At 42.7% G+C, this 27,544-nt stretch overlaps 1 protein-coding gene across 1 annotated transcript in view; it reads right to left on the minus strand.

Annotated features, from left to right (window-relative positions):
- Nucleotides 1-27,544, minus strand: part of LOC306927624 (connector enhancer of kinase suppressor of ras 2-like) — a 49,077-nt gene that overhangs the window by 15,805 nt on the left and 5,728 nt on the right. Inside the window, exons 2-10 of the mRNA XM_079507424.1 lie at nt 18,560-18,723; nt 16,332-16,534; nt 15,641-15,728; nt 13,719-13,760; nt 13,485-13,604; nt 7,184-7,243; nt 6,525-6,593; nt 5,869-6,015; nt 5,322-5,455 (exon numbers count right to left, since the gene is read on the minus strand). Of these exons, the coding sequence (XP_079363550.1) occupies nt 5,322-5,455; nt 5,869-6,015; nt 6,525-6,593; nt 7,184-7,243; nt 13,485-13,604; nt 13,719-13,760; nt 15,641-15,728; nt 16,332-16,534; nt 18,560-18,723 (1,027 nt within the window). The remainder of the gene's footprint in view (nt 1-5,321; nt 5,456-5,868; nt 6,016-6,524; nt 6,594-7,183; nt 7,244-13,484; nt 13,605-13,718; nt 13,761-15,640; nt 15,729-16,331; nt 16,535-18,559; nt 18,724-27,544) is intronic.

Genomic DNA, 27,544 nt, shown 5'->3' on the forward strand with positions numbered 1-27,544 from the left:
TTACCAGTGACTACTGTGAACAGAGCAGTTGGCATCCAGGAAAAGACTGGTGGGCTGCCAGGGAAGACTGGCTGGCTGCAGGAAAGACTGCACCAGGGGTGGAGGGGCTAGTTACCCTTTCCACATGTCTGTGAAGCAAGCTTCATGGACTCCCTAACTCAACTACAAGCAACATAAGGAAAAAACAGCCCGGCGGTCCACCGAGAGGCGGGATGGAAGATGGACCAAGCAGGACGGATTACACGGAAACGACTGATATGACAATGACGAATGATACGAAGATCCTCAGAGAATGTGGCTGTGGGTGGGCCAAGGAAACAACCTACCGGGGCCTGCGAATTCATCAGGGGAAGGCAAAATGCGGCGGCGGCCGCAACCAGATGCAAGCTTGCACTGCAGAAGCAGATCAGACAAGGAGGAATCATAGCCAGGTTGAGCACCACAGTGCTATTGATCCAACCATTGCAACTGGTGAGAGAGAGGAGGACCAGCCTTCCCAGCAGGAGGTGCAGCAACAACAGCACAGCCCACAGCACAACGAAACGCCAAGCAGCGAACCCACAAGAGGAGCATCAGAGAAGCCAATCCGGAAAGCCAAAGTCAAGTGGCCAAAAGCCAATGACAAAGAATCCTGGAGCAGCTTCGATGAAAATCTATGTACCACCCTCCAAAGTACACTAAGAGGCAGCGTAACCTCCAAACTGAACATCATGGGGGACATCATCTACGAGGAAGGCAAAGAGCGATTTGGAGAAATGCCTCAGAGGAGGATTATTCCCAATCAGATCGGGAGACGGGAGAGGGAAATCCTCCAGCTCGTAAAGGAACGACGCCTCTTACGGAAACAATGGAGAAAAGCCAATGACCAGGATAAAGACGGCTTGAAGAACCTGTGGAACCAGATCAAAGTAAAACTCGCACACCTGAGGAGAGCTGAAAGGATCAGGAAACGCAGAAGCCGCAAGGAGAAAGCAAGGGCAAGCTTCTCCCGGGACCCCTTCAAGTATGCCCGAGGCCTGCTGGAGGAAAAGAAGAATGGGACACTGCAGATCAGTGAGCAGGAGTTGGAGGAATACATCACAGTTCAGCTCAGTGACAGCCAAAAGAACAACCCCCTCGGATCACCAGGCCATGTACCTCAGCCACCTGAGCCTTCCTCGCAGTTTGACACCACTCCCCCGAAATGGGCTGAGGTCAAGCAGGTGGTTGAGCGAGCGAGAGCTGCATCAGCACCCGGCCCGAATGGAGTACCATACAGGGTGTTCAAAAGCTGTCCTGGACTCCTGAAGCTGTTATGGAAGCTGATGGGCGTTGCCTGGAAAACCCAAGCCATGCCATCAGCGTGGAGCAGGGCAATCACAACCTTTATCCCAAAGGAGAAAGACTCTCATAACATCAGCCAGTTCAGAGGCATAGCCCTGCTCAACGTGGAAGGGAAGATTTTCTTCACTGTGGTGGCAAAGCGCATGACCAACTACCTTCTGGCAAACAATTACATCGACACCAGTTGTCAGAAGGCAGGCGTCCCAGGTTTCCCTGGCTGCGTGGAGCACTCGGCTATGATCTGGGAGCAAATCCAGACAGCCAAGCGCAAAAAAGCAGATCTACACGTGGTTTGGTTGGATCTTGCAAATGCCTATGGGTCGGTTCCCCACCAACTCATCAGCTTTGCACTCAACTTCTTCCATATTCCACCCTGCATGCAGAGCCTTGTAGTGAACTACTTTAACAACTTCCAAGTCTGCTACACAACTCAGGAGGTCTCAACTGGTTGGCACCCGCTAGAGAAGGGGATAGCAATGGGTTGCTCCATTTCTCCAATCCTCTTCACAATAGCCTTTGAGATCATCCTGATTGGTGGAAGACAGATGGTCCGAGGAGTCAGATCCCAATCAGGTCAGCGACTCCCGGCCCTACGGAGCTACATGGATGACGTCACCACCCTCCTCCAGACAGCAGTGTGTACCTCCAGACTCCTGAAAAGACTTGGGGAGCTTCTAACATGGGCCCGGATGAAAATAAAACCTACCAAGTCACGCAGCCTCTCCATCCGGAAAGGAGTCAGGAATGACAACATCTCATTCTCAGTGGATGGTGAGGAAATCCCACGTGTGGTTGATGAACCTGTTCGGAGCCTTGGAAGGCTTTACACTGCCGACCTGTCTGACAAGCACATGGCTGCCTCAGTCACATCTCAGCTCTTGGACGGCCTGAACAAAATTGACCAAAGCTTTCTCCCAGGGAAACTCAAGGTCTGGTGTTACCAGTTCACCCTATTCCATCGTTTGATGTGGCCCCTAAAGTTGTGTGATATCACCTCCACAACTGTCCTCAAGATGGATTCAAAAGCCAACAATTACATCCGTAAGTGGCTGGGCCTTCCCAGATGTCTTTCCAACACAGCTCTGTTTGGAAGAACCACACTGAAGCTGCCACTGAAATCCATCAGCCTGGGCTACAAACAGGAGAAGGTGAGGCTTGTGTTCGAGCTGAGAGACTCACCTGATCCAACTGTCCGCAACGCCAAGGCCCAAGTCCGCACAGGACGTAAATGGAATGCTATGCAGACAGTAGACCAGGCCATCGTCCGACTGAAACACCAGGAAATGGTAGGACAAGTGCAGTCTGGCAGGGCTGGTTTTGGCTGGGGAACAGCACCCACAAAGTGGTCCAAAGCCTCAAAGAAGGAAAGGAAAGACCTTGTGGTTTCAGAAGTGGTGAAAATGGAAGAGGAGAGCTATGTGATCAAGGCTGTGGGCCAACAGCAACAAGGGAGATGGACCAATTGGGAGGCCGTAGTCAACAGGGTCATTACATGGGCAGACATGTGGAGAATGCCCCAAGCGAGGCTGAGTTTCCTCATCAGGGCCACATACGACACCCTTCCCAGTCCCTGGAATCTGCATGTGTGGTACGGGACAGAGGTGACCTGCAAGCTCTGTGACTCCCAGAACGCAAGCTTGCATCACATCCTTTCTGGCTGTAAAGTGGCTTTGACGCAGGGCCGATATGGATGGCGCCACGATCGCGTTCTGCGGAAACTGGCTGAAATCCTGGAAGTACGCAGAATGGAAGCAAATGGCGCCAGTTCAAGAACAGCAGAGCGGTCGATCCAGTTTGTCAAGCAAGGGGGCAAGCCGCAGAGCATCACCAAGAGCCCACAGTCCCTCCTGTCAGCTGGAAGCGAGTGGAACATGAGGGCTGACCTAGACCGGCAGTTGAAGTTCCCGCAAGAGATCACCACAACCTCTCTACGACCAGACATCGTGTTGTGGTCCACCTCTACTAAGACAGTCATCATGGTAGAGCTGACAGTTCCTTGGGAGGAGGGAATGGAGGCTGCCTTTGAGAGAAAGAGGGACAAATATTCAGAGCTGGCAAGTGAGTGCTCACAAGCAGGGTGGAGAGCCTTCACATACCCAGTGGAAGTCGGGTGTAGAGGCTACACTGGAGCATCCACCCAGCGGCTACTAAAGTCCCTTGGGATCAAAGGCTCCAAGCTTAAGAATGCCCTCAAAGTCCTGGCAGAGGAGGCAGAACAAGGAAGCTTCTGGTTGTGGCTCAGGAGAAATGACAAATCGTGGGGAAAACAAGGAGCTTAGACAGGGGGCAGTAGGGAACCTTTCCTGCTACTATATTCCACCACCCTGAGATGCTGTGGTATGCGGTCAGCCCACGCCTGACTCAGGGAGATGGACGTCCCTGCCATGCATAGTCCCTTGGGACTCATTCCACAACCACAAAAGCAATAACACAGGGGACAGAGTGTGGGGAGAACAAGGATCCTTCCGCTGGCTGCAGGGGGCGGCAGGGAGACGTCCCTGTCGCTGCTCCACCACCCAGAGATGTTCCGGGATTAAAGGAGCGAAACATCTGTGAAGGGTGGCTCCCGGCTGATGACCCTGCAGCCAGCACCATGGCACCGTCGGAGGTGCGTCAGGCAGAAATGCCCAGCAAGTATTATCACTTGTGCTTACATCTATCAACTGGAATCTGAACACACCAAGGCCATTCTAGATTCTAGTCATGATGCTCTATCTTATTAGAGGAGAGGAGATTGAGGTGGCGATGGAGTATAAATATCTTGATCTTATTATAGATCACAGACTATCCCGGGATGCAATTTGTAAGAAGGGCCAACAGAGCCTACGGTACTTTTCTACTAGGAAACTGAACTTCTCTAACGCTGTTGCCAAAATTCTCACTCTATTTGCTAAACATTTTATTGCCGGTGTCCTTTGTTATTGCATTGTATGCTGGTGTCCTTTGTTATTGCATTCATGCTGGTGTGGACGTTACAAAATTACAAATTAGGTAAACTAGTAAAGAGGAAATGGAGAGAGAGATGGGAGGAAGAAAGACACGTGGCAAAGGCTGTCGGGATCGGGAGTCGAACCCGCGGCACGCCGTCAGGCTGGCTCAGCAGCCTAGGTGCACACCGTCAGGCTGGCTCAGCAGCCTAGGTGCACACCGTCAGGCTGGCTCAGCAGCCTAGGTGCACACCGTCAGGCTGGCTCAGCAGCCTAGGTGCCGTCAGGCTGGCTCAGCAGCCTAGGTGCCGTCAGGCTGGCTCAGCAGCCTAGGTGAACCCGTGGCACGCCGTCAGGCTGGCTCAGCAGCCTAGGTGCCGTCAGGCTGGCTCAGCAGCCTAGGTGAACCCGCGGCACGCCGTCAGGCTGGCTCAGCAGCCTAGGTGAACCCGTGGCACGCCGTCAGGCTGGCTCAGCAGCCTAGGTGCCGTCAGGCTGGCTCAGCAGCCTAGGTGAACCCGCGGCACGCCGTCAGGCTGGCTCAGCAGCCTAGGTGAACCCGTGGCACGCCGTCAGGCTGGCTCAGCAGCCTAGGTGCCGTCAGGCTGGCTCAGCAGCCTAGGTGAACCCGCGGCACGCCGTCAGGCTGGCTCAGCAGCCTAGGTGAACCCGCGGCACGCCGTCAGGCTGGCTCAGCAGCCTAGGTGCCGTCAGGCTGGCTCAGCAGCCTAGGTGAACCCGCGGCACGCCGTCAGGCTGGCTCAGCAGCCTAGGTGAACCCGCGGCACGCCGTCAGGCTGGCTCAGCAGCCTAGGTGAACCCGCGGCACGCCGTCAGGCTGGCTCAGCAGCCTAGGTGCCGTCAGGCTGGCTCAGCAGCCTAGGTGCCCGGACGGTTTTTTAATACAAAAAAGAAAACAAAAAAACATTGTCAACCACTGGTATTAGATAACCCTGTGTGTGTGTGTGTGTGTGTGTGTGTGTGTGTGTGTGTGTGTGTGTGTGTGTGTGTGTGTGTGTGTGTGTGTGTGTGTGTGTGTGTGTGTGTGTGTGTGTGTGTGTGTGTGTTCACCTGGGTGTGTACGGCTCCTCTGGTGGCGGTGGGATGTAGAGTTCTTGCAGGGCACAGCTGTCCCTCCTTGAAGGGGTGCTAAGAGTGCTGGTGGGTGTGACAACACTGCTAGTGGGGCTCTGAGGAAGGATTGGCTGTGTGTGTGTGTGCGTGCGTGCGTGCGTGCGTGCGTGCGTGCGTGCGTGCGTGCGAGCGAGAGAGAGAGAGAGAGAGAGAGAGAGAGAGATAGAGAGGTTGGAAAACATGGTTGAGTTGCTTGAGTGGGCAATGTTGAATTAACAGTGGTTCAATAGGCTACCTAGTTAGTGACTATATGCAATTATGTACACTTCAACACTTCATCCCTAGCATCCCTATTGTGGAGCATTTTTGCACACGCACATATATGTACACACACACACACATGCACGCACGTCGCACGTACACATACATGCACACGCACGCACGCACGCACGCACGCACGCACGCACACACACACACACACACACACACACACACACACACACACACACACACAATGCTGTGGAATAAAATAGTGCCGCCGTACTTGCAGAGCCAAAGGCTTCCACCTCATGTTCTTCAGAAGAGCAGGAGTTGAAGTGAGTGTACTCTGTGGCCGCTTCTTCAGAGTCAAAGTGACACCTGCAGGGTCTCCACGCAACGAGTTCACCAAGTTCTTCAACTGCCAGCCCACCTAGCACACACAAAAACAATGTAGAAGCATCCGGACATTTGAATCATTATGAGTAATCTTTCACAAAAGCCTTTAGTGAATCATGCTTGCTTGCTTGTACTGATATTTGTTATCCTCTCTAATGACAAGTCCTGAGAGTTATCTAAACTCGTTCTTCTTTCATTCACTAGATACTGCATCCTGTCATAATTAAGTATAGGAAGTTAGGATCTCCAAATCAAATCAGAGATTTTGCTAATGCCATGGAATTGTCTGGTTTTGAGGTTTTTATTATAATTTGTAATCACTTTCCATCCACTTTTGGAAAGATTTCTTGCTTAGCACTTTGTATTTCATTCCTGGTTCCACGCACGCACGCACGCACGCACACACGCACGCACGCACGCACGCACGCACGCACGCACGCACGCACGCACGCACGCACGCACGCACGCACGCACGCACGCACGCACGCACGCACGCACGCACGCACACACACACACACACACACTGGATTAAAATATATTTACCACTGTCTGATGGTTGACCTGGATAACTTCATCCCCAGCGTGGATCTTCTTACATCGATCAGCCAAAGACTGATGGATTGACAGGCATAGAACATACTGTAGGTCCAGCCATGTGTACTGTGTATTTACAATGTTTAATTGATATTTACCATCATATACTGAGTGAGTGGTACACTAAACCCCACGCGTTGTATATTTACCATCATATACTGAGTGAGTGGTACACTAAACCCCACGCGTTGTGAGAAGGGTCTCTTCAAATATGACAGAGCACAATCAAGGCTAATCTATGCTTCAGTGAAAATGTGTTGAAAAATGTCTAATTTTTATGTTGAGCAGTGAGCACTATATGTGATACCTTTCTTTGAAGCAATACTGTACATACTGTATTTATTTCAGTTAATTCATCCAATGGATGATTCATCAATGTCACAAAACAACCAGTAGCCAGAGTGGTGTATAAAAAGGTTGTTGTTTGGTCGAGTTGAAAATCTGATTGTAGATTTGTTTTCTTTATAGCTTCTGTGCTTTTGAAATAAATATCAATTAACGCAATGGTATAATTTTAAACATACTTTAAAAAGCATCCATTCTTTTGATACCCCTAGTTGACAATGACATAGGTACAGTATAATTTAGGCTTAAAATAGCCAACTTACTCCTTCCGTAGTTCCTGTGATCACATGCAGACCATCATAAGTTGATTTGATATACATGCCCTGTAGACAAACAGTAAGAAGGTATATTTACAATCACATTTTGAAGGGAATACATCCTTAACGTTCATGCTGGTCCACGCCGCCACAGTCACCGGTGGGGTCAAACTGGTTCCTACTCTGCATTCCATTAAATAATCGGCACTTTGGCCATCAGTGTGTGCGGCCACTATTTTGTCCTTTTAAGACTTATCTTTCTAGTCAAATTGTCTTACCATAGCAATTGTTTTCAGCTGCTTGAATGACAACAAATGTCTAGTTCTCTACGAATGACAAGAACATGTTTGGACAGTAGTCCGCTTAAAATATTTTAAATCAATTCCACCGTGATTGGCATCCCACAGTACCAGACCTCTTCTGATTCGTTAAACCTCACTCCTCTGGCAGTTCAATCAGATTAAAACAAAAACTGCTTGACCTAGTATGATGCAGAGCCCAAGACTCAAAGCTTTCAGTGAAAGAGTAAATGGGGCTTTAAGTGCATCACAAATAAACAGGTACAGTAGAGTACACAACTACACATGCGCACGCACGCACGCACGCACGCACGCACGCACGCACGCACGCACGCACGCACGCACACACCACACACACACACACACACACACACACACAGTGTGGCAGTCTCTAAGATGAGTCTAAAAGGTTTATTTTTAGGCCACTTGGCCTAGTGTTCTGTGCAGGTTTTATTGAACGGATGAGAGAACTTCCATGCCCCTACGACGTGCGTGGATGTGGGGGTGGGGCAACCACTGTAGCCCCAGGCGAGATACAGTACTTATGTCCATTTGTAGGTCCATGTTCAGATGGAGGAGTCTCACAAAGGGACGATGATTATATAGTAAGTGCCTTCTCACTTAAAGGAGAATTCCATGCTAGAAGGCTTTCTTACCTTTATTTGTAGTTGTTACGTCCCCACCAAAGAGGTCCAGGTGTTATTTTGTGCAAAAGCGCATTATTGGCTATTTCCCCTAATATTGAATTGAATTGCATTGAATTGAATGGGGCATTGGGGTGTTGTGCTAATTCGCTTATTTCCATCGCTCAAAAATCAATTTATTTTGTATATACTGTATCCTCTCTTCATAATGTAAATAGTATCCCAAGCAGCACACTTTACTACTTATTTTGATGGAAATAAGCGAATTAGCACAAAAACGTAATAATAACTACAAATAAAGGTAAGAAAGCCTTCTAGCATGGAATTCTCCTTTAAGTGACACATTTTAGTGTTGTTTATCAATATATGGCTACATATTATGTAGCCATATGTCATTTCTAAAGTTAATTTCTGATTTTGCCCAACTGGGGCGCAGTTACATTGAGGTCCCTAAGCTAATGGACAATGGTAATGGTGGTATTGGACAATCTATTCATTCCTTCATTTAATGGATGATACAATTTTCAGTAAGTTCAAGCATGAGACAATTGTATTAGTTATTGTATCAATAATGAATGACCAATAACCAGACCTAATCAAACTGTAAAGGGAACACCTTGGAAGAAAAATAACAGTAGGTGATCACCTACTGAATACTGATTACCATCAACTCTAACTTGATGAAGTTAGAGTTAATGGTAATCCGTTGCTAACTTTTTAGAGTTGTTTGGGGATATTAACCCATTAAGCCTGGCGTTGAAATAAAAAAAACGTTTGCTCTGAAAGAATATATATTCAAAATCAATATCTGTGCCGCATTTGTACGATTTTTCAAAAATAGCAGACCTACAAGCTCGTAGCGCGCCACTCGGTGGCACGCTATGAGCTTGTAGATCTGCTATTTTTCAATAGCTAAAGTATAGCATAATGCTTAGTTAAAACACCTAAAGGGGTTCCCGCCCAGAATGGGTTAATACTGTTAATTATTAGTACAACATGCAGTATATTTCTGTAGTTCAAGACATGCAGTATATTACTGTAGTTTAAGACATGCAGTATATTACTGTAGTTCAAGACATGCAGTATATTACTGTAGTTCAAGACATGCAGTATATTACTGTAGTCTAAGACATGCAGTATATTACTGTAGTTTAAGACATGCAGTATATTACTGTAGTCTAAGACATGCAGTATATTACTGTAGTTCAAGACATGCAGTATATTACTGTAGTTTAAGACATGCAGTATATTACTGTAGTTCAAGACATGCAGTATATTACTGTAGTTTAAGACATGCAGTATATTACTGTAGTTTAAGACATGCAGTATATTACTGTAGTTTAAGACATGCAGTATATTACTGTAGTCTAAGACATGCAGTATATTACTGTAGTCTAAGACATGCAGTATATTACTGTAGTTTAAGACATGCAGTATATTACTGTAGTCTAAGACATGCAGTATATTACTGTAGTCTAAGACATGCAGTATATTACTGTAGTTCAAGACATGCAGTATATTACTGTAGTTTAAGACATGCAGTATATTACTGTAGTTTAAGACATGCAGTATATTACTGTAGTTCAAGACATGCAGTATATTACTGTAGTCTAAGACATGCAGTATATTACTGTAGTTTAAGACATGCAGTATATTACTGTAGTCTAAGACATGCAGTATATTACTGTAGTTCAAGACATGCAGTATATTACTGTAGTCTAAGACATGCAGTATATTACTGTAGTTCAAGACATGCAGTATATTACTGTAGTCTAAGACATGCAGTATATTACTGTAGTTCAAGACATGCAGTATATTACTGTAGTTTAAGACATGCAGTATATTACTGTAGTTCAAGACATGCAGTATATTACTGTAGTCTAAGACATGCAGTATATTTCTGTAGTTCAAGACATGCAGTATATTACTGTAGTTCAAGACATGCAGTATATTACTGTAGTTTAAGACATGCAGTATATTACTGTAGTTCAAGACATGCAGTATATTACTGTAGTTTAAGACATGCAGTATATTACTGTAGTTCAAGACATGCAGTATATTACTGTAGTCTAAGACATGCAGTATATTACTGTAGTTTAAGACATACAGTATATTACTGTAGTTCAAGACATGCAGTATATTACTGTAGTTTAAGACATGCAGTATATTACTGTAGTTCAAGACATGCAGTATATTACTGTTGTCTAAGACATGCAGTATATTACTGTAGTCTAAGACATGCAGTATATTACTGTAGTCTAAGACATGCAGTATATTACTGTAGTCTAAGACATGCAGTATATTACTGTAGTTCAAGACATGCAGTATATTACTGTAGTCTAAGACATGCAGTATATTACTGTAGTTCAAGACATGCAGTATATTACTGTAGTCTAAGACATGCAGTATATTGCTGTAGTTCAAGACATGCAGTATATTACTGTAGTTCAAGACATGCAGTATATTACTGTAGTTTAAGACATGCAGTATATTACTGTAGTTCAAGACATGCAGTATATTACTGTAGTTTAAGACATGCAGTATATTACTGTAGTTCAAGACATGCAGTATATTACTGTAGTTTAAGACATGCAGTATATTACTGTAGTCTAAGACATGCAGTATATTACTGTAGTTTAAGACATGCAGTATATTACTGTAGTCTAAGACATGCAGTATATTACTGTAGTCTAAGACATGCAGTATATTACTGTAGTTCAAGACATGCAGTATATTACTGTAGTCTAAGACATGCAGTATATTACTGTAGTTTAAGACATGCAGTATATTACTGTAGTTTAAGACATGCAGTATATTACTGTAGTCTAAGACATGCAGTATATTACTGTAGTCTAAGACATGCAGTATATTACTGTAGTTTAAGACATGCAGTATATTACTGTAGTCTAAGACATGCAGTATATTACTGTAGTTCAAGACATGCAGTATATTACTGTAGTTTAAGACATGCAGTATATTACTGTAGTTCAAGACATGCAGTATATTACTGTAGTTTAAGACATGCAGTATATTACTGTAGTCTAAGACATGCAGTATATTACTGTAGTTTAAGACATGCAGTATATTACTGTAGTCTAAGACATGCAGTATATTACTGTAGTTCAAGACATGCAGTATATTACTGTAGTTTAAGACATGCAGTATATTACTGTAGTTCAAGACATGCAGTATATTACTGTAGTTTAAGACATGCAGTATATTACTGTAGTCTAAGACATGCAGTATATTACTGTAGTTTAAGACATGCAGTATATTACTGTAGTTTAAGACATGCAGTATATTACTGTAGTTCAAGACATGCAGTATATTACTGTAGTCTAAGACATGCAGTATATTACTGTAGTTTAAGACATGCAGTATATTACTGTAGTTTAAGACATGCAGTATATTACTGTAGTTCAAGACATGCAGTATATTACTGTAGTTTAAGACATGCAGTATATTACTGTAGTCTAAGACATGCAGTATATTACTGTAGTCTAAGACATGCAGTATATTACTGTAGTTCAAGACATGCAGTATATTACTGTAGTCTAAGACATGCAGTATATTACTGTAGTTTAAGACATGCAGTATATTACTGTAGTCTAAGACATGCAGTATATTACTGTAGTTCAAGACATGCAGTATATTACTGTAGTTTAAGACATGCAGTATATTACTGTAGTTCAAGACATGCAGTATATTACTGTAGTTTAAGACATGCAGTATATTACTGTAGTCTAAGACATGCAGTATATTACTGTAGTTTAAGACATGCAGTATATTACTGTAGTCTAAGACATGCAGTATATTACTGTAGTTCAAGACATGCAGTATATTACTGTAGTTTAAGACATGCAGTATATTACTGTAGTTCAAGACATGCAGTATATTACTGTAGTTTAAGACATGCAGTATATTACTGTAGTCTAAGACATGCAGTATATTACTGTAGTTTAAGACATGCAGTATATTACTGTAGTTTAAGACATGCAGTATATTACTGTAGTTCAAGACATGCAGTATATTACTGTAGTCTAAGACATGCAGTATATTACTGTAGTTTAAGACATGCAGTATATTACTGTAGTTTAAGACATGCAGTATATTACTGTAGTTCAAGACATGCAGTATATTACTGTAGTTTAAGACATGCAGTATATTACTGTAGTCTAAGACATGCAGTATATTACTGTAGTCTAAGACATGCAGTATATTACTGTAGTTCAAGACATGCAGTATATTACTGTAGTTCAAGACATGCAGTATATTACTGTAGTTTAAGACATGCAGTATATTACTGTAGTCTAAGACATGCAGTATATTACTGTAGTCTAAGACATGCAGTATATTACTGTAGTTCAAGACATGCAGTATATTACTGTAGTCTAAGACATGCAGTATATTACTGTAGTCTAAGACATGCAGTATATTACTGTAGTCTAAGACATGCAGTATATTACTGTAGTCTAAGACATGCAGTATATTACTGTAGTTTAAGACATGCAGTATATTACTGTAGTTCAAGACATGCAGTATATTACTGTAGTCTAAGACATGCAGTATATTACTGTAGTTTAAGACATGCAGTATATTACTGTAGTTTAAGACATGCAGTATATTACTGTAGTCTAAGACATGCAGTATATTACTGTAGTTCAAGACATGCAGTATATTACTGTAGTTCAAGACATGCAGTATATTACTGTAGTCTAAGACATGCAGTATATTACTGTAGTTCAAGACATGCAGTATATTACTGTAGTCTAAGACATGCAGTATATTACTGTAGTCTAAGACATGCAGTATATTACTGTAGTTTAAGACATGCAGTATATTACTGTAGTCTAAGACATGCAGTATATTACTGTAGTCTAAGACATGCAGTATATGAAATCAAACATACTAGAAGACAAATATGTCACAGTACTATTTTAAGCCACATTGAAGCCAATAGGCAGACATTATAGGTCGTTTTTAAGGAGGTATTTCACTTCATTGGCAAATTCTACCACACAAAAAAAACACCCACATTGCTGTGATAGGAATTTATCATAGCAGTGTGGGTGGGTTTTTGTGTGTCTGCCTGGCAACATATTGTCCATGTTAATTCCTGAAAAACTGTATAACATCTTGGCATTTTAATTGTACTGTATGCTGCTGTACACTGGCATACAGAAAAATCTGAGGGTCATTTGCACACCCTCAGAGTTAATTGAATATTGACTATGTGGTGTGGGATGCACTATAGAATCCTAAATGGCGATTTATTAACTATGAGAGATAAACTGTCTCTGTGATGTATGGTGAGATGTGTGTAAGACTGGATGCATTAGAGCTCAGGGTGAACGGGGGTCCTACCAATCCCTCAGTGGATTTGATGTTGGCTAACTGCACCACCTCCAGATGGGCTGCCTGTGACACCATGGGGTCCGACGACAGAGAGATGATGTGGTCACACACTCCTGAAAGAGTATTACACTAAAAGAAGGAAGGAGCGCAGGCACTGTCGTCAGAGTTCTGTCATGGTACATTTGCAGGATTTGTTTTGCATTATAATACACAAAGGAAAGTGGAATAAAGTGAGCGACTTACCACATGGAGAATTTTGTTTTCCGTCTCATACACAGAGCAATCCTGCAGTAGATATAGAGAGAATAGGATTATGATCAAATATGACCTGGCTGTAATGGTACATTTTGCTAAAAATGTATACACTCTCAGAGTTGAAAATGGATAAATGAACACTGAAGATTTTACTGTGTCGCTATTAATAGTATTTGAAATACTGTATGTGGGTTTTACTAACCTCCAATATGCTCAAACCATACATGCACAAACAACACAAATGAGTCACCAATACAGAGGTCCATCTCTCACTCTCTGCCTCTGCAATCTGCTGTCAACTCCTACCTTTATCTTTATCTTTATCTTTATCTTTATCTTTATCTTATCATCCATGCTGTCAACTCCTACCTTTATCTTTATCTTTATCTTTATCTTATCATCCATGCTGTCAACTCCTACCTTTATCTTTATCTTTATCTTTATCATCCATGCTGTCAACTCCTACCTTTATCTTTCACATTCTCATTTATATGTTATTGTAAGACGATCTGAGACAAATCCTCACCTCAAACTGTTTCTTTATTCTTATACTGTATAGATTATAGTTGTCAACATGCACAGACTGCCGCTGGATGACAGCACTATGACAACTCTATGATGTGATGTGTCATCCTATGGACCTTTGTTATGATATTTTCCAACCTATGAACATTTGACAACTGTGGACTGACATGTTGAACATTTCCTTGGTATAAAATGCTTGTATGCTTGATTTTATGCTATTCAGAGATTCATCTTGAACCATTTGGATGCTTCTCTCTATCTATCTCTTTGCAACTGTAACGCACTCTGAATCCGAACTAAAGACCCAACTTGAGTGATATACTATACTTTCGGTGTCAGCGTGTCCAATTCTTTCAGGTTATTTCAACTACTATTTTCAATTGAATTAGTGTTGAATATTTTCATCTCTTGGTTAAAGGTTTTTAAACTAAGGTACATTGTCTAAGGTTGGGTTTCTGGTGTTGGCTAACCTTTCAAAGCCATCTGTCAGACATGGAATGCATAGCAACTGTTACCGAAATGTATGTTGTAGCTTCTCGCTGACAGGTTTACATTCAGTATGAAACTGGATCTCTAACCAACTTGACTTAACCAACTAGAACATTTGTTATATCACATACAGTAGTACCAGCCAAGCAATTTCACTGGACAAGACCAATTCCAAGATTGCAGATATGGTAGAGTACAACAATACCGGGACTTTTTTACTGTGAATCTAGTTAGCTAAAATGTGCCTATTATTTACATACCTACTGTATAGTGGGGGCTGACTGTTAGGTCCTTAGCAACATTTTTGATGAGGCCCTTATGGAACTATATTTGTTGGCAGAGCAGTATAACTTTCTCAAAGAGAAAACCAGCACTCACGGAACTCTCGTTTTGAGGCACCTTTAATTATTCTTTTAATCAGTTGGCATGGTATGCCGCAGAGCAGCTGTACAACGAACGCGTTTCGGCGCTCCAGCCTTCATCAGCGTCGTCTATCTCGATACCATGCCAACTGATTAAAAGAATAATTAAAGTGCCTTAAATCGAGAGTTCCGTGAGTGCTAGTTTTCTCTTTGAGAAATGTTCCTGTAAAGTTATGCTGTAAAGTTACTTACCCGACCAAGATGCTCAGAGTGCTTAAAAGCAACTGGAGTCGTGCAAGCTACATACAGTATTACCCCGATAAAGAGCAGTATAACCACAAACCTATAACAAACTGTCTTCAATTCTTTGATAAGTAATTTGTCATAGAATTGTCCTAACACATTCAACGTTGTGCTTATGACCAAATCACAGTTACAGTAACAGCACCCACTCTTGTGTAATATTGCTTAAATGAGAAACATTTTAGTCTTAACCACATGCTTGTTTTGTGTCTTACTGGGTTTCTTTTTTACCTGTTGAACAATTGTAGTGAGCTCAAGACACAGTTGTATCACATTGTTCCTTGTAATGGAGTAGTCTGCCACTGCAGCAAACGGGGACCTGAAAAAGAAGTAACATCTGGAATTAACCATTAGATCATTCTTAATTTTAGCCCAATTCATTGTTAAATGTACCACATGTACAATGCAGTGCAATATTCCCTAAGAACCAATATTCTCATGCTGTTTACATATAACACTCCTGTCACACTAGTGTGAAAGTCTTACATTACTACTGCAATTGACTACAGTAGGCCTATGTTTAAAGCCGTGTTAAAGCAGCGTTGTATGATGCACAAGGTAGGGTGTACCCCAAGGCAGGATAAAACCGATTTCTCTTGTAAAGCCATTCCTCACTGAAATTGCATAAAATAACATTTTTTGAGCATTTAGGAACACATAATCTCAACTCACAGAAGACATATTTAATTTGTCTGATGTTAGTTTTTCTTCATTTCAGAATACAGTAAGCTAATCTTTATACACATCTTAAGACCAAACGTGAGAGAAGAGAAGCAGTCAAAATGACACCTCGAACCACTACTACGACAAAACAATGTGTGTCTGTTTGTGCAGGCAGGCACACACAAATGTGTATACTTATTCATATGTCATCATATTCTTTTTAAATGAGGTATTCCATGCATTATTTTGCAAACCTCACCTATCCAGCCAAGCCAACAGGCTCTTGGCAGCTGCGATGAGGTCTACCACAGAGGTGAGGAAGTCATTGGGTAACTTGCGGGTGGCACGGCCATCGTAATGGCCGCTGCGACGCCTCCCTGTGATGAAGTTCTGCAGGTTCTTGGCAGAGGCATGGAGTTTGTGTGACAGTGTCTTCAGATTTTCAGTCTCTAGACCGTAGTTCTAAAGGACAGTCAGGGGAGGTTCACGTTGATTAACATTTTTTTTTACAACTTTTCAGCATTGACCTACTCACATGGCAGCCATCTCGCTCTTATATCATAGCCGGGGGTTAATTGGGGTTTAAATTAAGAGCAAAAGAGGCACTGTGTGAATAATTATGTTCAATTGCATTCCATTTAACATCTTTATTTGCATTCACATTTAACAAGAGATTCTTCAATACAGACAAAACTTAACAACAAGTGCTTCAGGATACAGATCACGGATACAGGAAGCATCGCCTCCTCCATATATGGCGACTGCCAATTATCGCAGACACTGAACAGAATTTTGCCAATGCCTTAGCTCTCGGCTTGGGCATTCTTGCAATCTGCAGGCCCCTCAGAACTGATTTATGGACATTACCGAGGCTTCCAAATATGAACACAAGTAGGTTACATTTGTAACCAAGCTGTATAATATCATCCTTAAGAGGGGTGCGCACGCTTTTCCGACATACCATAGGACCGACATGGGGAAAACGATCGGATTAAGGTTGGCGAACATGTGTTAAGGTTGGCGACCGGATTAAGGTTGGCGAACATGTGTTAAGGTTGGCAAACATGCGCTGCTCCGTGCTTGCGGTTATGGTTAGGTTAGGGTTTGAGGTAGGTTGTCGTTGTCAGACCAATAGTATGTTGAAACTAAAGCTTGTACCCCCTTAAGATGCTGGTACTTAAGCACCTTGGTAAGGAATGCCTCTTCCAGACTGTGGTCAAATGTACATGCCACTTCCAAAATGGAACACGCACGCACGCACGCACGCACGCACGCACGCACGCACGCACGCACGCACGCACGCACGCACGCACGCACAAACAAAATCAGAGTAAACACATCGAAACCAACCCACCGAAGGTCCTACTCGTATGAGAAATGTGAGGATCAAATCCACTGACCCATCCACCCATCCACCCCCACTGCCCTCCAGCTGTCACTTTGCATGTCTGGGAATAACCAGAGCACTCATTACCCATAATGCCACGCTGCACGTGCAGCCCTGTGGGCGTCTGTCATGACAGAGTTGTGGGGGGCAGGAGGGTGAGTAATCATTTAATACAGCCATGCCAGAGAGAATTCAAACTAAAATCCCAGTTACATAAGGGGCTTTGAGACCAAGGCAAAAGCTTACCCTGCTATAGCTATATATGGAGGATGAGAGGGCTTTGAATTCAGACATTCATTTAACATCTGTAACCTCTGTCCACTAAACCAATTCTCAATCCAGTCTCTCCTTATATCTGCTTTTTCTTTACATTCTGTGCCATCAGCAGTATCTTGTAAAATGTGTGTCTATTTGTAACTGTAATCATTCCTTGAGATGGCGTAAATGTGTTTGTGTGTGACTTGGCAGCGATTATTCCAAAAAGTATGTACCACAAATGGTTGAAAACATTTGCGGTCGGATAGCGCTAGCCAAAAGAGAACCCCATGAAAAGTGGTTGTATGAAATGATCGAGGTTTGAATGAATGGCTATTTTGTGGATGCCATTCCCTGTCTAGTTCCCAGGCCACTTCACATGCTTCAAACATTCTACATACCATAAACTGCCATAGCGGGAAACAGACTCACCAGCAGTGTTGATTTCGTCGACCAAAACTAAGATGAAAAATGTTCGTCGAAAACTAAGACTAAATATACTGACAATTTCGTCAACAAATAAAAAATAGACTAAAATGTTAGGAAGGGACTAGTGGACAAGAGATCCAGTAGGAGTCATTTTACACTTGGTTGCATGCTGAAAATAGCCGATCTACAAGCTCACAGCGCTTTGCGCTGCGACGCGGTGTGAGCTTGTAGATCGCCTATTTTCAGCAAGTGTAAAAACAGTCATTGCGACGGCATCAAGGCCCACCGAAATACATTTTAGTCGACTAAATCAACTGTAGATTTAGTCGACTAAAATCTCATGATATTTAGTCGACTAAAACTAGACTAACACTAAACTAAAATAAAAATTTGCTGCCAAAAGCAACACTGCTCACCAGAGCACACAGCAGGTCCACGGCCTCCAGTATGAGCTCCTGATGGCCGATCCTGGACACCCCGAGGTCCTCCAGCTCCTGGTGGGTGATTCGGAGTAGCTGGTCCCCTCCGACCTTCTCCCTCTCAAAGGTTGCAATGTACTGCTGCAGGCAATCATCTAGACCTGTGGCCGGGAAGAAGATGTTATAGGAACATAAGATGAAGATGATACATTGATGGTTTTGTATAACAATCTACTTCTTTGGCTACTTGTTTGTCATTAGGCTTTCTGAGCCTATTAATAATTTGTTCTTGTCATTACTTTCCCTTGTTAAGTCATACTGGCAGTCAAAAAACATATACTTTCTTCACTCCACACGGGGAGAGCTCTGTACTGCCGGTAATTGTCGCAGGGCATGTGAATTTTAGTGACATATTGTTGACTGTTGTTGAGGGGTTCTTGGGGTCCCCAGGGAAATCAGTTAATATCGCGTCAGAATCAGTTTAAACACTTTAACCCGAACCCATAGACTATTTGCAAGAGAAAATCTTGAAAAACAAACATATTTGGAATATTTTTGAAACCTTTTCACAACCCATAATTATGTTGCATTCATTCAGCTTCCCATTCAGTTTCCCATTATATAGTCACTGTCAGGCATAAATGTGCATCATATTTCATGTTTTTTTTGTTCTTTGTTAGATCTACAAGCACACAATATGTCACAAGTACACTTGCACGTTTCTGCAAACATTTGAAATCGTTTCTTGAACATTTTCCACTAATGACATCATGCCCAAAATAGGGACACCAGGGAAGGTGATTAAAGTCTCTCTGTGGGCTAAAGCAGCGGTTCCCAAAGTGGGGTCCGGGGACCCCCAGGGGTCCTTGAGGGAGTTTCAGGGGGTCCCCAGCTAAGTGATCATTTGGAACCAAATGGACCATTATGGGTCTGTAACTAACTAACATTGGTTCTATTTGTACACTCTCAGAGTTAAATTAACATTGATTTTGCAATAAAGATTGGGGTCAAAGAGATAGAAATGCCATTAAAATGGGGGTCTGTAGATTAATATGCATGTCAAACTGGGGGTCCTTGAAATTGAACGGGTTGAGAATCACTGCTAGAGCCGTAAAAATCTTCTCCTATGGAGGGTCCCTGGAATATATTTTCAAATGGAGGCCTGCGGGCTAATTAGTGTCAATTTGGGGGTCCTTGACATGAAAAAGTTTGGGAACCATTGGGCTAAAGTGTGTGGCCTTACCTTTTACCCCTAAACTTCTTTGCCATATTTTACTATCTTGAAAAACATTTTAAAATAGTTCAAGTAGCCGACCTACATCGACAAGGTGTGAGCTTGTAGATCAGCTATTTGAACTATTTTAAAATGTTTTTCAAAATAGTAAAAAATGGCAAATAGGTTTATATTATAGGTTTATATTAGAGATAAGGGATAAGGCAGGTGGCGCAAGATATAGCACCCCACCTTGACAGCAATATGAAGGTTCCATAATGTCTGTTTATTTTCCTATTAAAGCAAGTAAAGCAGAAAATATGGCTTTGTTTATTTAACCGATTAAGACCTGAGGCCAATTCTACGAATGCCTTCTAAATCAGTCATTCTCAAACTTCATGTAAAGGCGGAACGCCATCTGAAAATGTTTTGTGCCACGGACCCCCAGGAGAGAAGATTTGAGGCGCTAGCCCCTCCTATATACAGCTTTTGTCCTCACACATCTCAATATTTGCCATTGACAATGAAAGGAGAAATTAGGTCAAATGTCCACCAAATATGGCGTAAATTTTGTCCCCACGTGTCTCAATATTTGCCATTGACAATGAAAGGAGAAATTAGGTCAAATATCCGCCAAATATAACGTAAATTTGTATGATGACAAGAGCGCCCCTCACTTCACACGGGTGTGATTTCTTTAATACATTAAAAAAAATGTACAAGGCTACAAGCTTGTATCACTGCACGAAGTAATGTGCTGTGAGCTTGTACATCTGCTGTTTTTGAGAACCACTGTTTCTACACCAATGTTCTAAATCCCAAAGAGTTTTCAGTCCCTATCTAATAATTCAGGGCTGGATCGATGTTAAGCTCCACACTACGCACATTACTGTCTTGCACAAGATGTTCTATGTGAGCAACCTTTGGCTTAGCTGACCCCTCCAACCCCCGCTGGCTAAACCCTCTGGTCCCCATTGTCGTGAATGCACACACACACACACACACACACACACACACACACACACACACACTCACACACAACCACGCTGGCACTCAGACAGTTAAGAACACACAACCACGCTGAAACTCAGACAGTTAAAAACACACAACCACTCAGACAGTTAATTGAGAGCGGTGGCCCACAGAATGCTCAATGGCCACTGGTGCAGTAAAGAACATAAGTTGATATATATATTTATATATTTTTTGGGGCTTTTTCTTCCTTTATTGGATAGTATACTAGTGTACTGTACACTACAGTATGGTGACAGGAAATGGGGAGAGATGGGGGGTGACGCGCGGTAAAGGTTGTCGGGATCGGGAGTCGAACCCGCAACACACCGTCAGGCTGGCTTAGCAGCCTAGGTGCCCGGACCACTACACTAGCCACCCAGGCCCTTAAGTTGATATCGATGGCATTAAGAGTGGATCCAAAACACACTTATGAAAGATGTTATGCACTATTTAGGGACCAAGAAGTCACGCAGTGACTTTGGTCACTACTTGTTTTTGTGTTTATTTTTCTTCTTCTCCTTCTTCTTCTTCCGCCAAAAATAGCTGTTCTGACTGAATGGTGCAGTCGGTTTTCGCGAAACGCGGTAATCTGGTAGAGGGCCATGCCAAACGGTGAATATGCGAAGCCCAAGACGATTGGCCAAATGGTGGCGCTATAGCGCTCAATTGAAAATGCTAACTTTGAACGTGCATAGCTCATGAACCGTTTGACCGTTGGCAATGACACTTTGATACCCATATGCGTATCCTCGTGCTGAACAACTTTCGTGTTCTGACTTTTGACCTCTGACCTTTAGATCACCCGCCATTTTGAATTATATGATCAGTACTTTATTTTATTCTCCTTCTGCCAAAAATAGCTGTTCTGACTGAACCGTGCAGTCGGTTTGCGCAAAACTTGTCAACATGATAGAGGACCATGCCAAACGGTGACTATGTGAAGCCCATCATGATTGGCCAAATGGTGGCGCTATAGCACTCAATTGATGCAAAACTTGCAAAACTTGCAAACTTTGAACGTGCATATCTCATGAACCGTTTGACCGTTGGCAATGACACTTTGATACACATATGTGTCTCCTCATGCCGAACAACTTCCGAGTGCTGACTTTTGACCTCTGACCTTTAGATCACCCGCCATTTTGAATTATTTGAAAAACAGTTCAAATGTAACTCCTCCCAGAATCTTTGCTCAAAATGCACGAAAACTTCTGCACGTGAACTTTGGACCTATACGGACAAATAATCGTAGCACATTTTTGTTAAGTGAAAAAATGAAGTTTTTATGAGCCAATGAAAATTGCTGTTTTGTGAAAATTATTCTTCTGCCTCTAATACACACACATGCTTATGTCACTTTACTATGCGAATCCCATCATGATTGGCCAAATGGTGGCGCTATAACACTCAATTGATGCAAAACTTGCAAACTTGCAAACTTTGAACGTGCATATCTCATGAACCGTTTGACCGTTGGCAATGACACTTTGATACACATATGTGTCTCCTCATGCCGAACAACTTTCGTGTTCTGACTTTTGACCTCTGACCTTTAGATCACCCGCCATTTTGAATTATATGAAAAACAGTTAAAATGTAACGTCTCCCAGAATCTTTGCTCAAAATGCACGAAAACTTCTACACGTGAACTTTGGACATATACGGACAAATAATCGTAGCACATTTTTTCTAAGTGAAAAAATGAAGTTTTTATGAGCCAATGAAAATTGCGCGCGCACGCACACACACACACACACACTAAAGTTTATACTGAATGATGTTACTGTTTAGAATGAGTCAACTGACTGTGTCTGCATAGCTCAGTTGGTAGAGCTCTCGCCGTTGGACCACAAGGTTGTGTGTTCAAATCCCGGTAAAGACAACTCAGTGTATCCATTGTGTGCTGCAAGATTTGTGATGACTCAACTATATAAATATTGAAGTAGATTACATTTGACCCATCAGGCACTAGGACATGGCATCACAATAATAGAGATACTAGTAACTGAAATAGTGTAATAAGTCTCATAGTGTAATAAGTGTAATAGTGTAATTGTGTAATATTGAAATAGTGTATTGAGTCAATTTTTTTAATAGTGTAATAAGTGTATTTAGTGTAATAGTGTAATAGTGTCATAGTAGTGTAATAGTGTAATAAGTGCAATGTGTAATACCGTACTGTACTGTACCATACTGTGCTGTACCGTATTGTACCATATGGTACTGTACTTTACCATACTGTGCTGTACTGTACTGTACTGTACTGTACTGTACTGTACTGCACCGTACTGTACTGTACTGCACCATACTGTACTGTACTGTACTGTACTGTACCATACTGTACCGTACTGTACCGTACCGTACCGGGACATGTTATGAGCATGTAGATCTGCTAATTTCTAAAAGTCTGAGTACTTATGCTGAACTAACACTGAATGATTTTCCTGTTAACAATGGAGTATCTGATTGTCTCCGTGTAGCTCAGTCAGTTGAACTCTTGCCCTTTGACCGCAAGGTTGTGTGTTCAAATCCAGCTACTGACAACTCACCTTGTCAGTCTTATTTGTACATATTGTTGAACGCCCTGTGGGCTATATCAGTGAGATCAATAACTTTAAAGACTGGTGTGATAATAGCCACCTTATGTTAAACACCACAAAAACTAAAGAGATGATCTTCAATCCAAATCCATGGTTATGAACGATTGTCTGCCTAACACACACACGCATGCAGCCACGCATGCAGCCACGCACGCACGCACGCACGCACGCACGCACGCAGGCAGGGGCAGGCAGGCAGGCAGGCAGGCAGGCAGGCAGGCAGGCAGGGGCAGGCAGGCAGGCAGGCAGGCAGGCCGGCACGCACGCACGCACGCACGCACGCACGCACGCACGCACGCACACACACACAAGACATGCCTAAAATGAGGACACACCTTCTTGTTACCAAATCACTAAATGGTTTTACTGTTTACAATGCAGTCATTGATTGTCTCTGTGTAGCTCAGTCAGTAGAGCTCCCGCCTTCGGTCCACAAGGTTGCGAGTTCAAATCCCGGTACCGACAACTCAGCTCTTCGGTCTCATTTGTGCGTGTTGTTCTCATTGCGCATTGATTGTTCTTCTTCTATCTTGGTCCCGCTTTATCGCTGCTTGCAGCTATATTTGCAATTGGAAAAGATAAAGTTTGAATTAGGAGTGAAGACAGATTTTACCAGATTTGGCAACCCTTCATTGACTATTTCAATAGGTGCACGCTAACCCCTCCTACACAATAGATAACATAATCGAAAATTGGAATTGGTTTTTCTTTACTTTTTTTTTTCATTTAAAGAGAAAAATGTCTGTAATTCAGTTGATATACAACAACTTGTTGGGAAAGTTTGAGAGCAAGAGTGTCTGTCCTGTTGTCTTTGTTTTGTTTGTCTGTTAACATCTGTCACTGTTTAACTGTTTTTTCTTGTTTATCACATTTATATACCTTTTTTTATTAGGGACCAAGAAGTCACGCAGTGACTTTGGTCACTCTTTGTTTTTGTGTTTATTTTTCTTCTTCTTCTCCTTCTTCTCCTTCTCCTTCTTCTTCCGCCAAAAATAGCTGTTCTGACTGAATGGTGCAGTCGGTTTTCGCGAAACGCGGTAATCTGGTAGAGGGCCATGCCAAACGGTGAATATGCGAAGCCCAAGACGATTGGCCAAATGGTGGCGCTATAGCGCTCAATTGAAAATGCTAACTTTGAACGTGCATAGCTCATGAACCGTTTGACCGTTGGCAATGACACTTTGATACCCATATGCGTCTCCTCGTGCTGAACAACTTTCGTGTTCTGACTTTTGACCTCTGACCTTTAGATCACCCGCCATTTTGAATTATATGATCAGTACTTTATTTGTTTCTCCTTCTGCCAAAAATAGCTGTTCTGACTGAACCGTGCAGTCGGTTTGCGCAAAACTTGTCAACATGATAGAGGACCATGCCAAACGGTGACTATGTGAAGCCCATCATGATTGGCCAAATGGTGGCGCTATAGCACTCAATTGATGCAAAACTTGCAAAACTTGCAAACTTTGAACGTGCATATCTCATGAACCGTTTGACCGTTGGCAATGACACTTTGATACACATATGTGTCTCCTCATGCCGAACAACTTCCGAGTTCTGACTTTTGACCTCTGACCTTTAGATCACCCGCCATTTTGAATTATTTGAAAAACAGTTCAAATGTAACTCCTCCCAGAATCTTTGCTCAAAATGCACGAAAACTTCTACACGTGAACTTTGGACCTATACGGACAAATAATCGTAGCACATTTTTGTTAAGTGAAAAAATGAAGTTTTTATGAGCCAATGAAAATTGCTGTTTTGTGAAAATTATTCTTCTGCCTCTAATACACACACATGCTTATGTCACTTTACTATGCGAAGCCCATCACGATTGGCCAAATGGTGGCGCTATAGCACTCAATTGATGCAAAACTTGCAAACTTGCAAACTTTGAACGTGCATATCTCATGAACCGTTTGACCGTTGGCAATGACACTTTGATACACATATGTGTCTCCTCATGCCCAACAACTTTCCTGTTCTGACTTTTGACCTCTGACCTTTAGATCACCCGCCATTTCGAATTATATGAAAAACAGTTAAAATGTAACTCCTCCCAGAATCTTTGCTCAAAATGCACGAAAACTTCTACACGTGAACTTTGGACCTATACGGACAAATAATCGTAGCACATTTTTTCTAAGTGAAAAAATGAAGTTTTTATGAGCCAATGAAAATTGCGCGCGCACGCACACACACACACACACACTAAAGTTTATACTGAATGATGTTACTGTTTAGAATGAGTCAACTGACTGTGTCTGCATAGCTCAGTTGGTAGAGCTCTCGCCGTTGGACCACAAGGTTGTGTGTTCAAATCCCGGTAAAGACAACTCAGTGTATCCATTGTGTGCTGCAAGATTTGTGATGACTCAACTATATAAATATTGAAGTAGATTACATTTGACCCATCAGGCACTAGGACATGGCATCACAATAATAGAGATACTAGTAACTGAAATCGTGTAATAAGTGTATTTAGTGTAATAGTAGTGAAATAGTGTAATAAGTCTAATTTTGTAATAGTGTAATAAGTGTATTTAGTGTAATAGTGTAATAGTGTAATAGTGTAATAGTAGTGTAATAGTGTAATAAGTGCAATGTGTAATAACGTACTGTACTGTACCATACTGTGCTGTACCGTACTGTACCATATGGTACTGTACTGTACTATACTGTGCTGTACTGTACTGTACTGTAACGTACCGTACTGCACCGTACTGTATGCCACCATACTGTACTGTACTGTACTGTACTGTACTGTACTGTACTGTACTGTACTGTACTGTACTGTACTGCACTGCACTGTACCATACTGTACCATACTGTACCGTACTGTACCGGGACATGTTATGAGCATGTAGATCTGCTAATTTCTAAAAGTTTGAGTACTTATGCTGAACTAACACTGAATGATTTCCCTTTTAACAATGGAGTAACTGATTGTCTCCATGTAGCTCAGTCAGTCGAGCTCTTGCCCTTGGACCGCAAGGTTGTGTGTTCAAATCCAGCTACTGACAACTCAGCTTGTCAGTCTTATTTGTACATATTGTTGAACGCCCTGTGGGCTATATCAGTGAGATCAATAACTTTAAAGACTGGTGTTATAATAGCCACCTTATGTTAAACACCACAAAAACAAAAGAGATGATCTTCAATCCAAATCCATGGTTATGAACGATTGTCTGCCTAACACACACACGCATGCAGCCACGCACGCATGCAGCCACGCACGCACGCACGCACGCACGCACGCACGCACGCACGCACGCACGCACGCACGCACGCACGCACGCACGCACGCAGGCAGGCAGGGGCAGGCAGGCAGGCAGGCAGGCAGGCAGGCAAGCAGGCAGGCAGGCAGGCAGGCAGGCAGGCAGGCAGGCAGGCCGGCACGCACGCACGCACGCACGCACGCACGCACGCACGCACGCACACAAGACATGCCTAAAATGAGGACACACCTTCTTGTTACCAAATCACTGAATGGTTTTACTGTTTACAATATAGTCACTGATTGTCGCTGTGTAGGTCAGTCAGTAGAGCTCCCGCCTTCGGTCCACAAGGTTGCGAGTTCAAATCCCGGTACCGACAACTCAGCTCGTCGGTCTCATTTGTGCGTGTTGTTCTTATTGCGCATTGTTCTTCTTCTATCTTGGTCCCGCTTTATCGCTGCTTGCAGCTATATTTTTGTATTGTATTTGGAACATTTACACTACCTGTCACTATTATTTTTTCGTTTTATATTACTTAATTACTCATTATCTGTCAATGATATTCTGAAGTTATGTTATGTCATATACAAAATGCCTAATACATTTTTTTTTTAAAGAGATGGATCTAAAACATAATCTGACTCCGCCAGATGGGGCAGCAGAGAGTACACTGGGTTCCCCCCTCCTGCTCCCATCTGGGAACTCTCAGGCAGACTTGATGCCCGGCCACAAAACGGCCTGGCCAATCAGCAGCAGCTATCCCGCCTCTAGCTGCTGCTGATTGTGTACTCTCTGCTGCCCCATCTGGCGGAGTCAGGTTATCTAAAACAGTCCTCATTTGCAAATAAATCGATAACCAGTAATTACACTCCTCAATTATTCATATCCACATTGGAACAAACACTTATTTTATCAGTGTACCCCCCCCCCCCCCCCC

The sequence above is a fragment of the Electrona antarctica genome, assembly GCF_951216825.1.
Source record: "Electrona antarctica genome assembly, chromosome: 8".
NCBI lineage: Eukaryota > Metazoa > Chordata > Actinopteri > Myctophiformes > Myctophidae > Electrona > Electrona antarctica.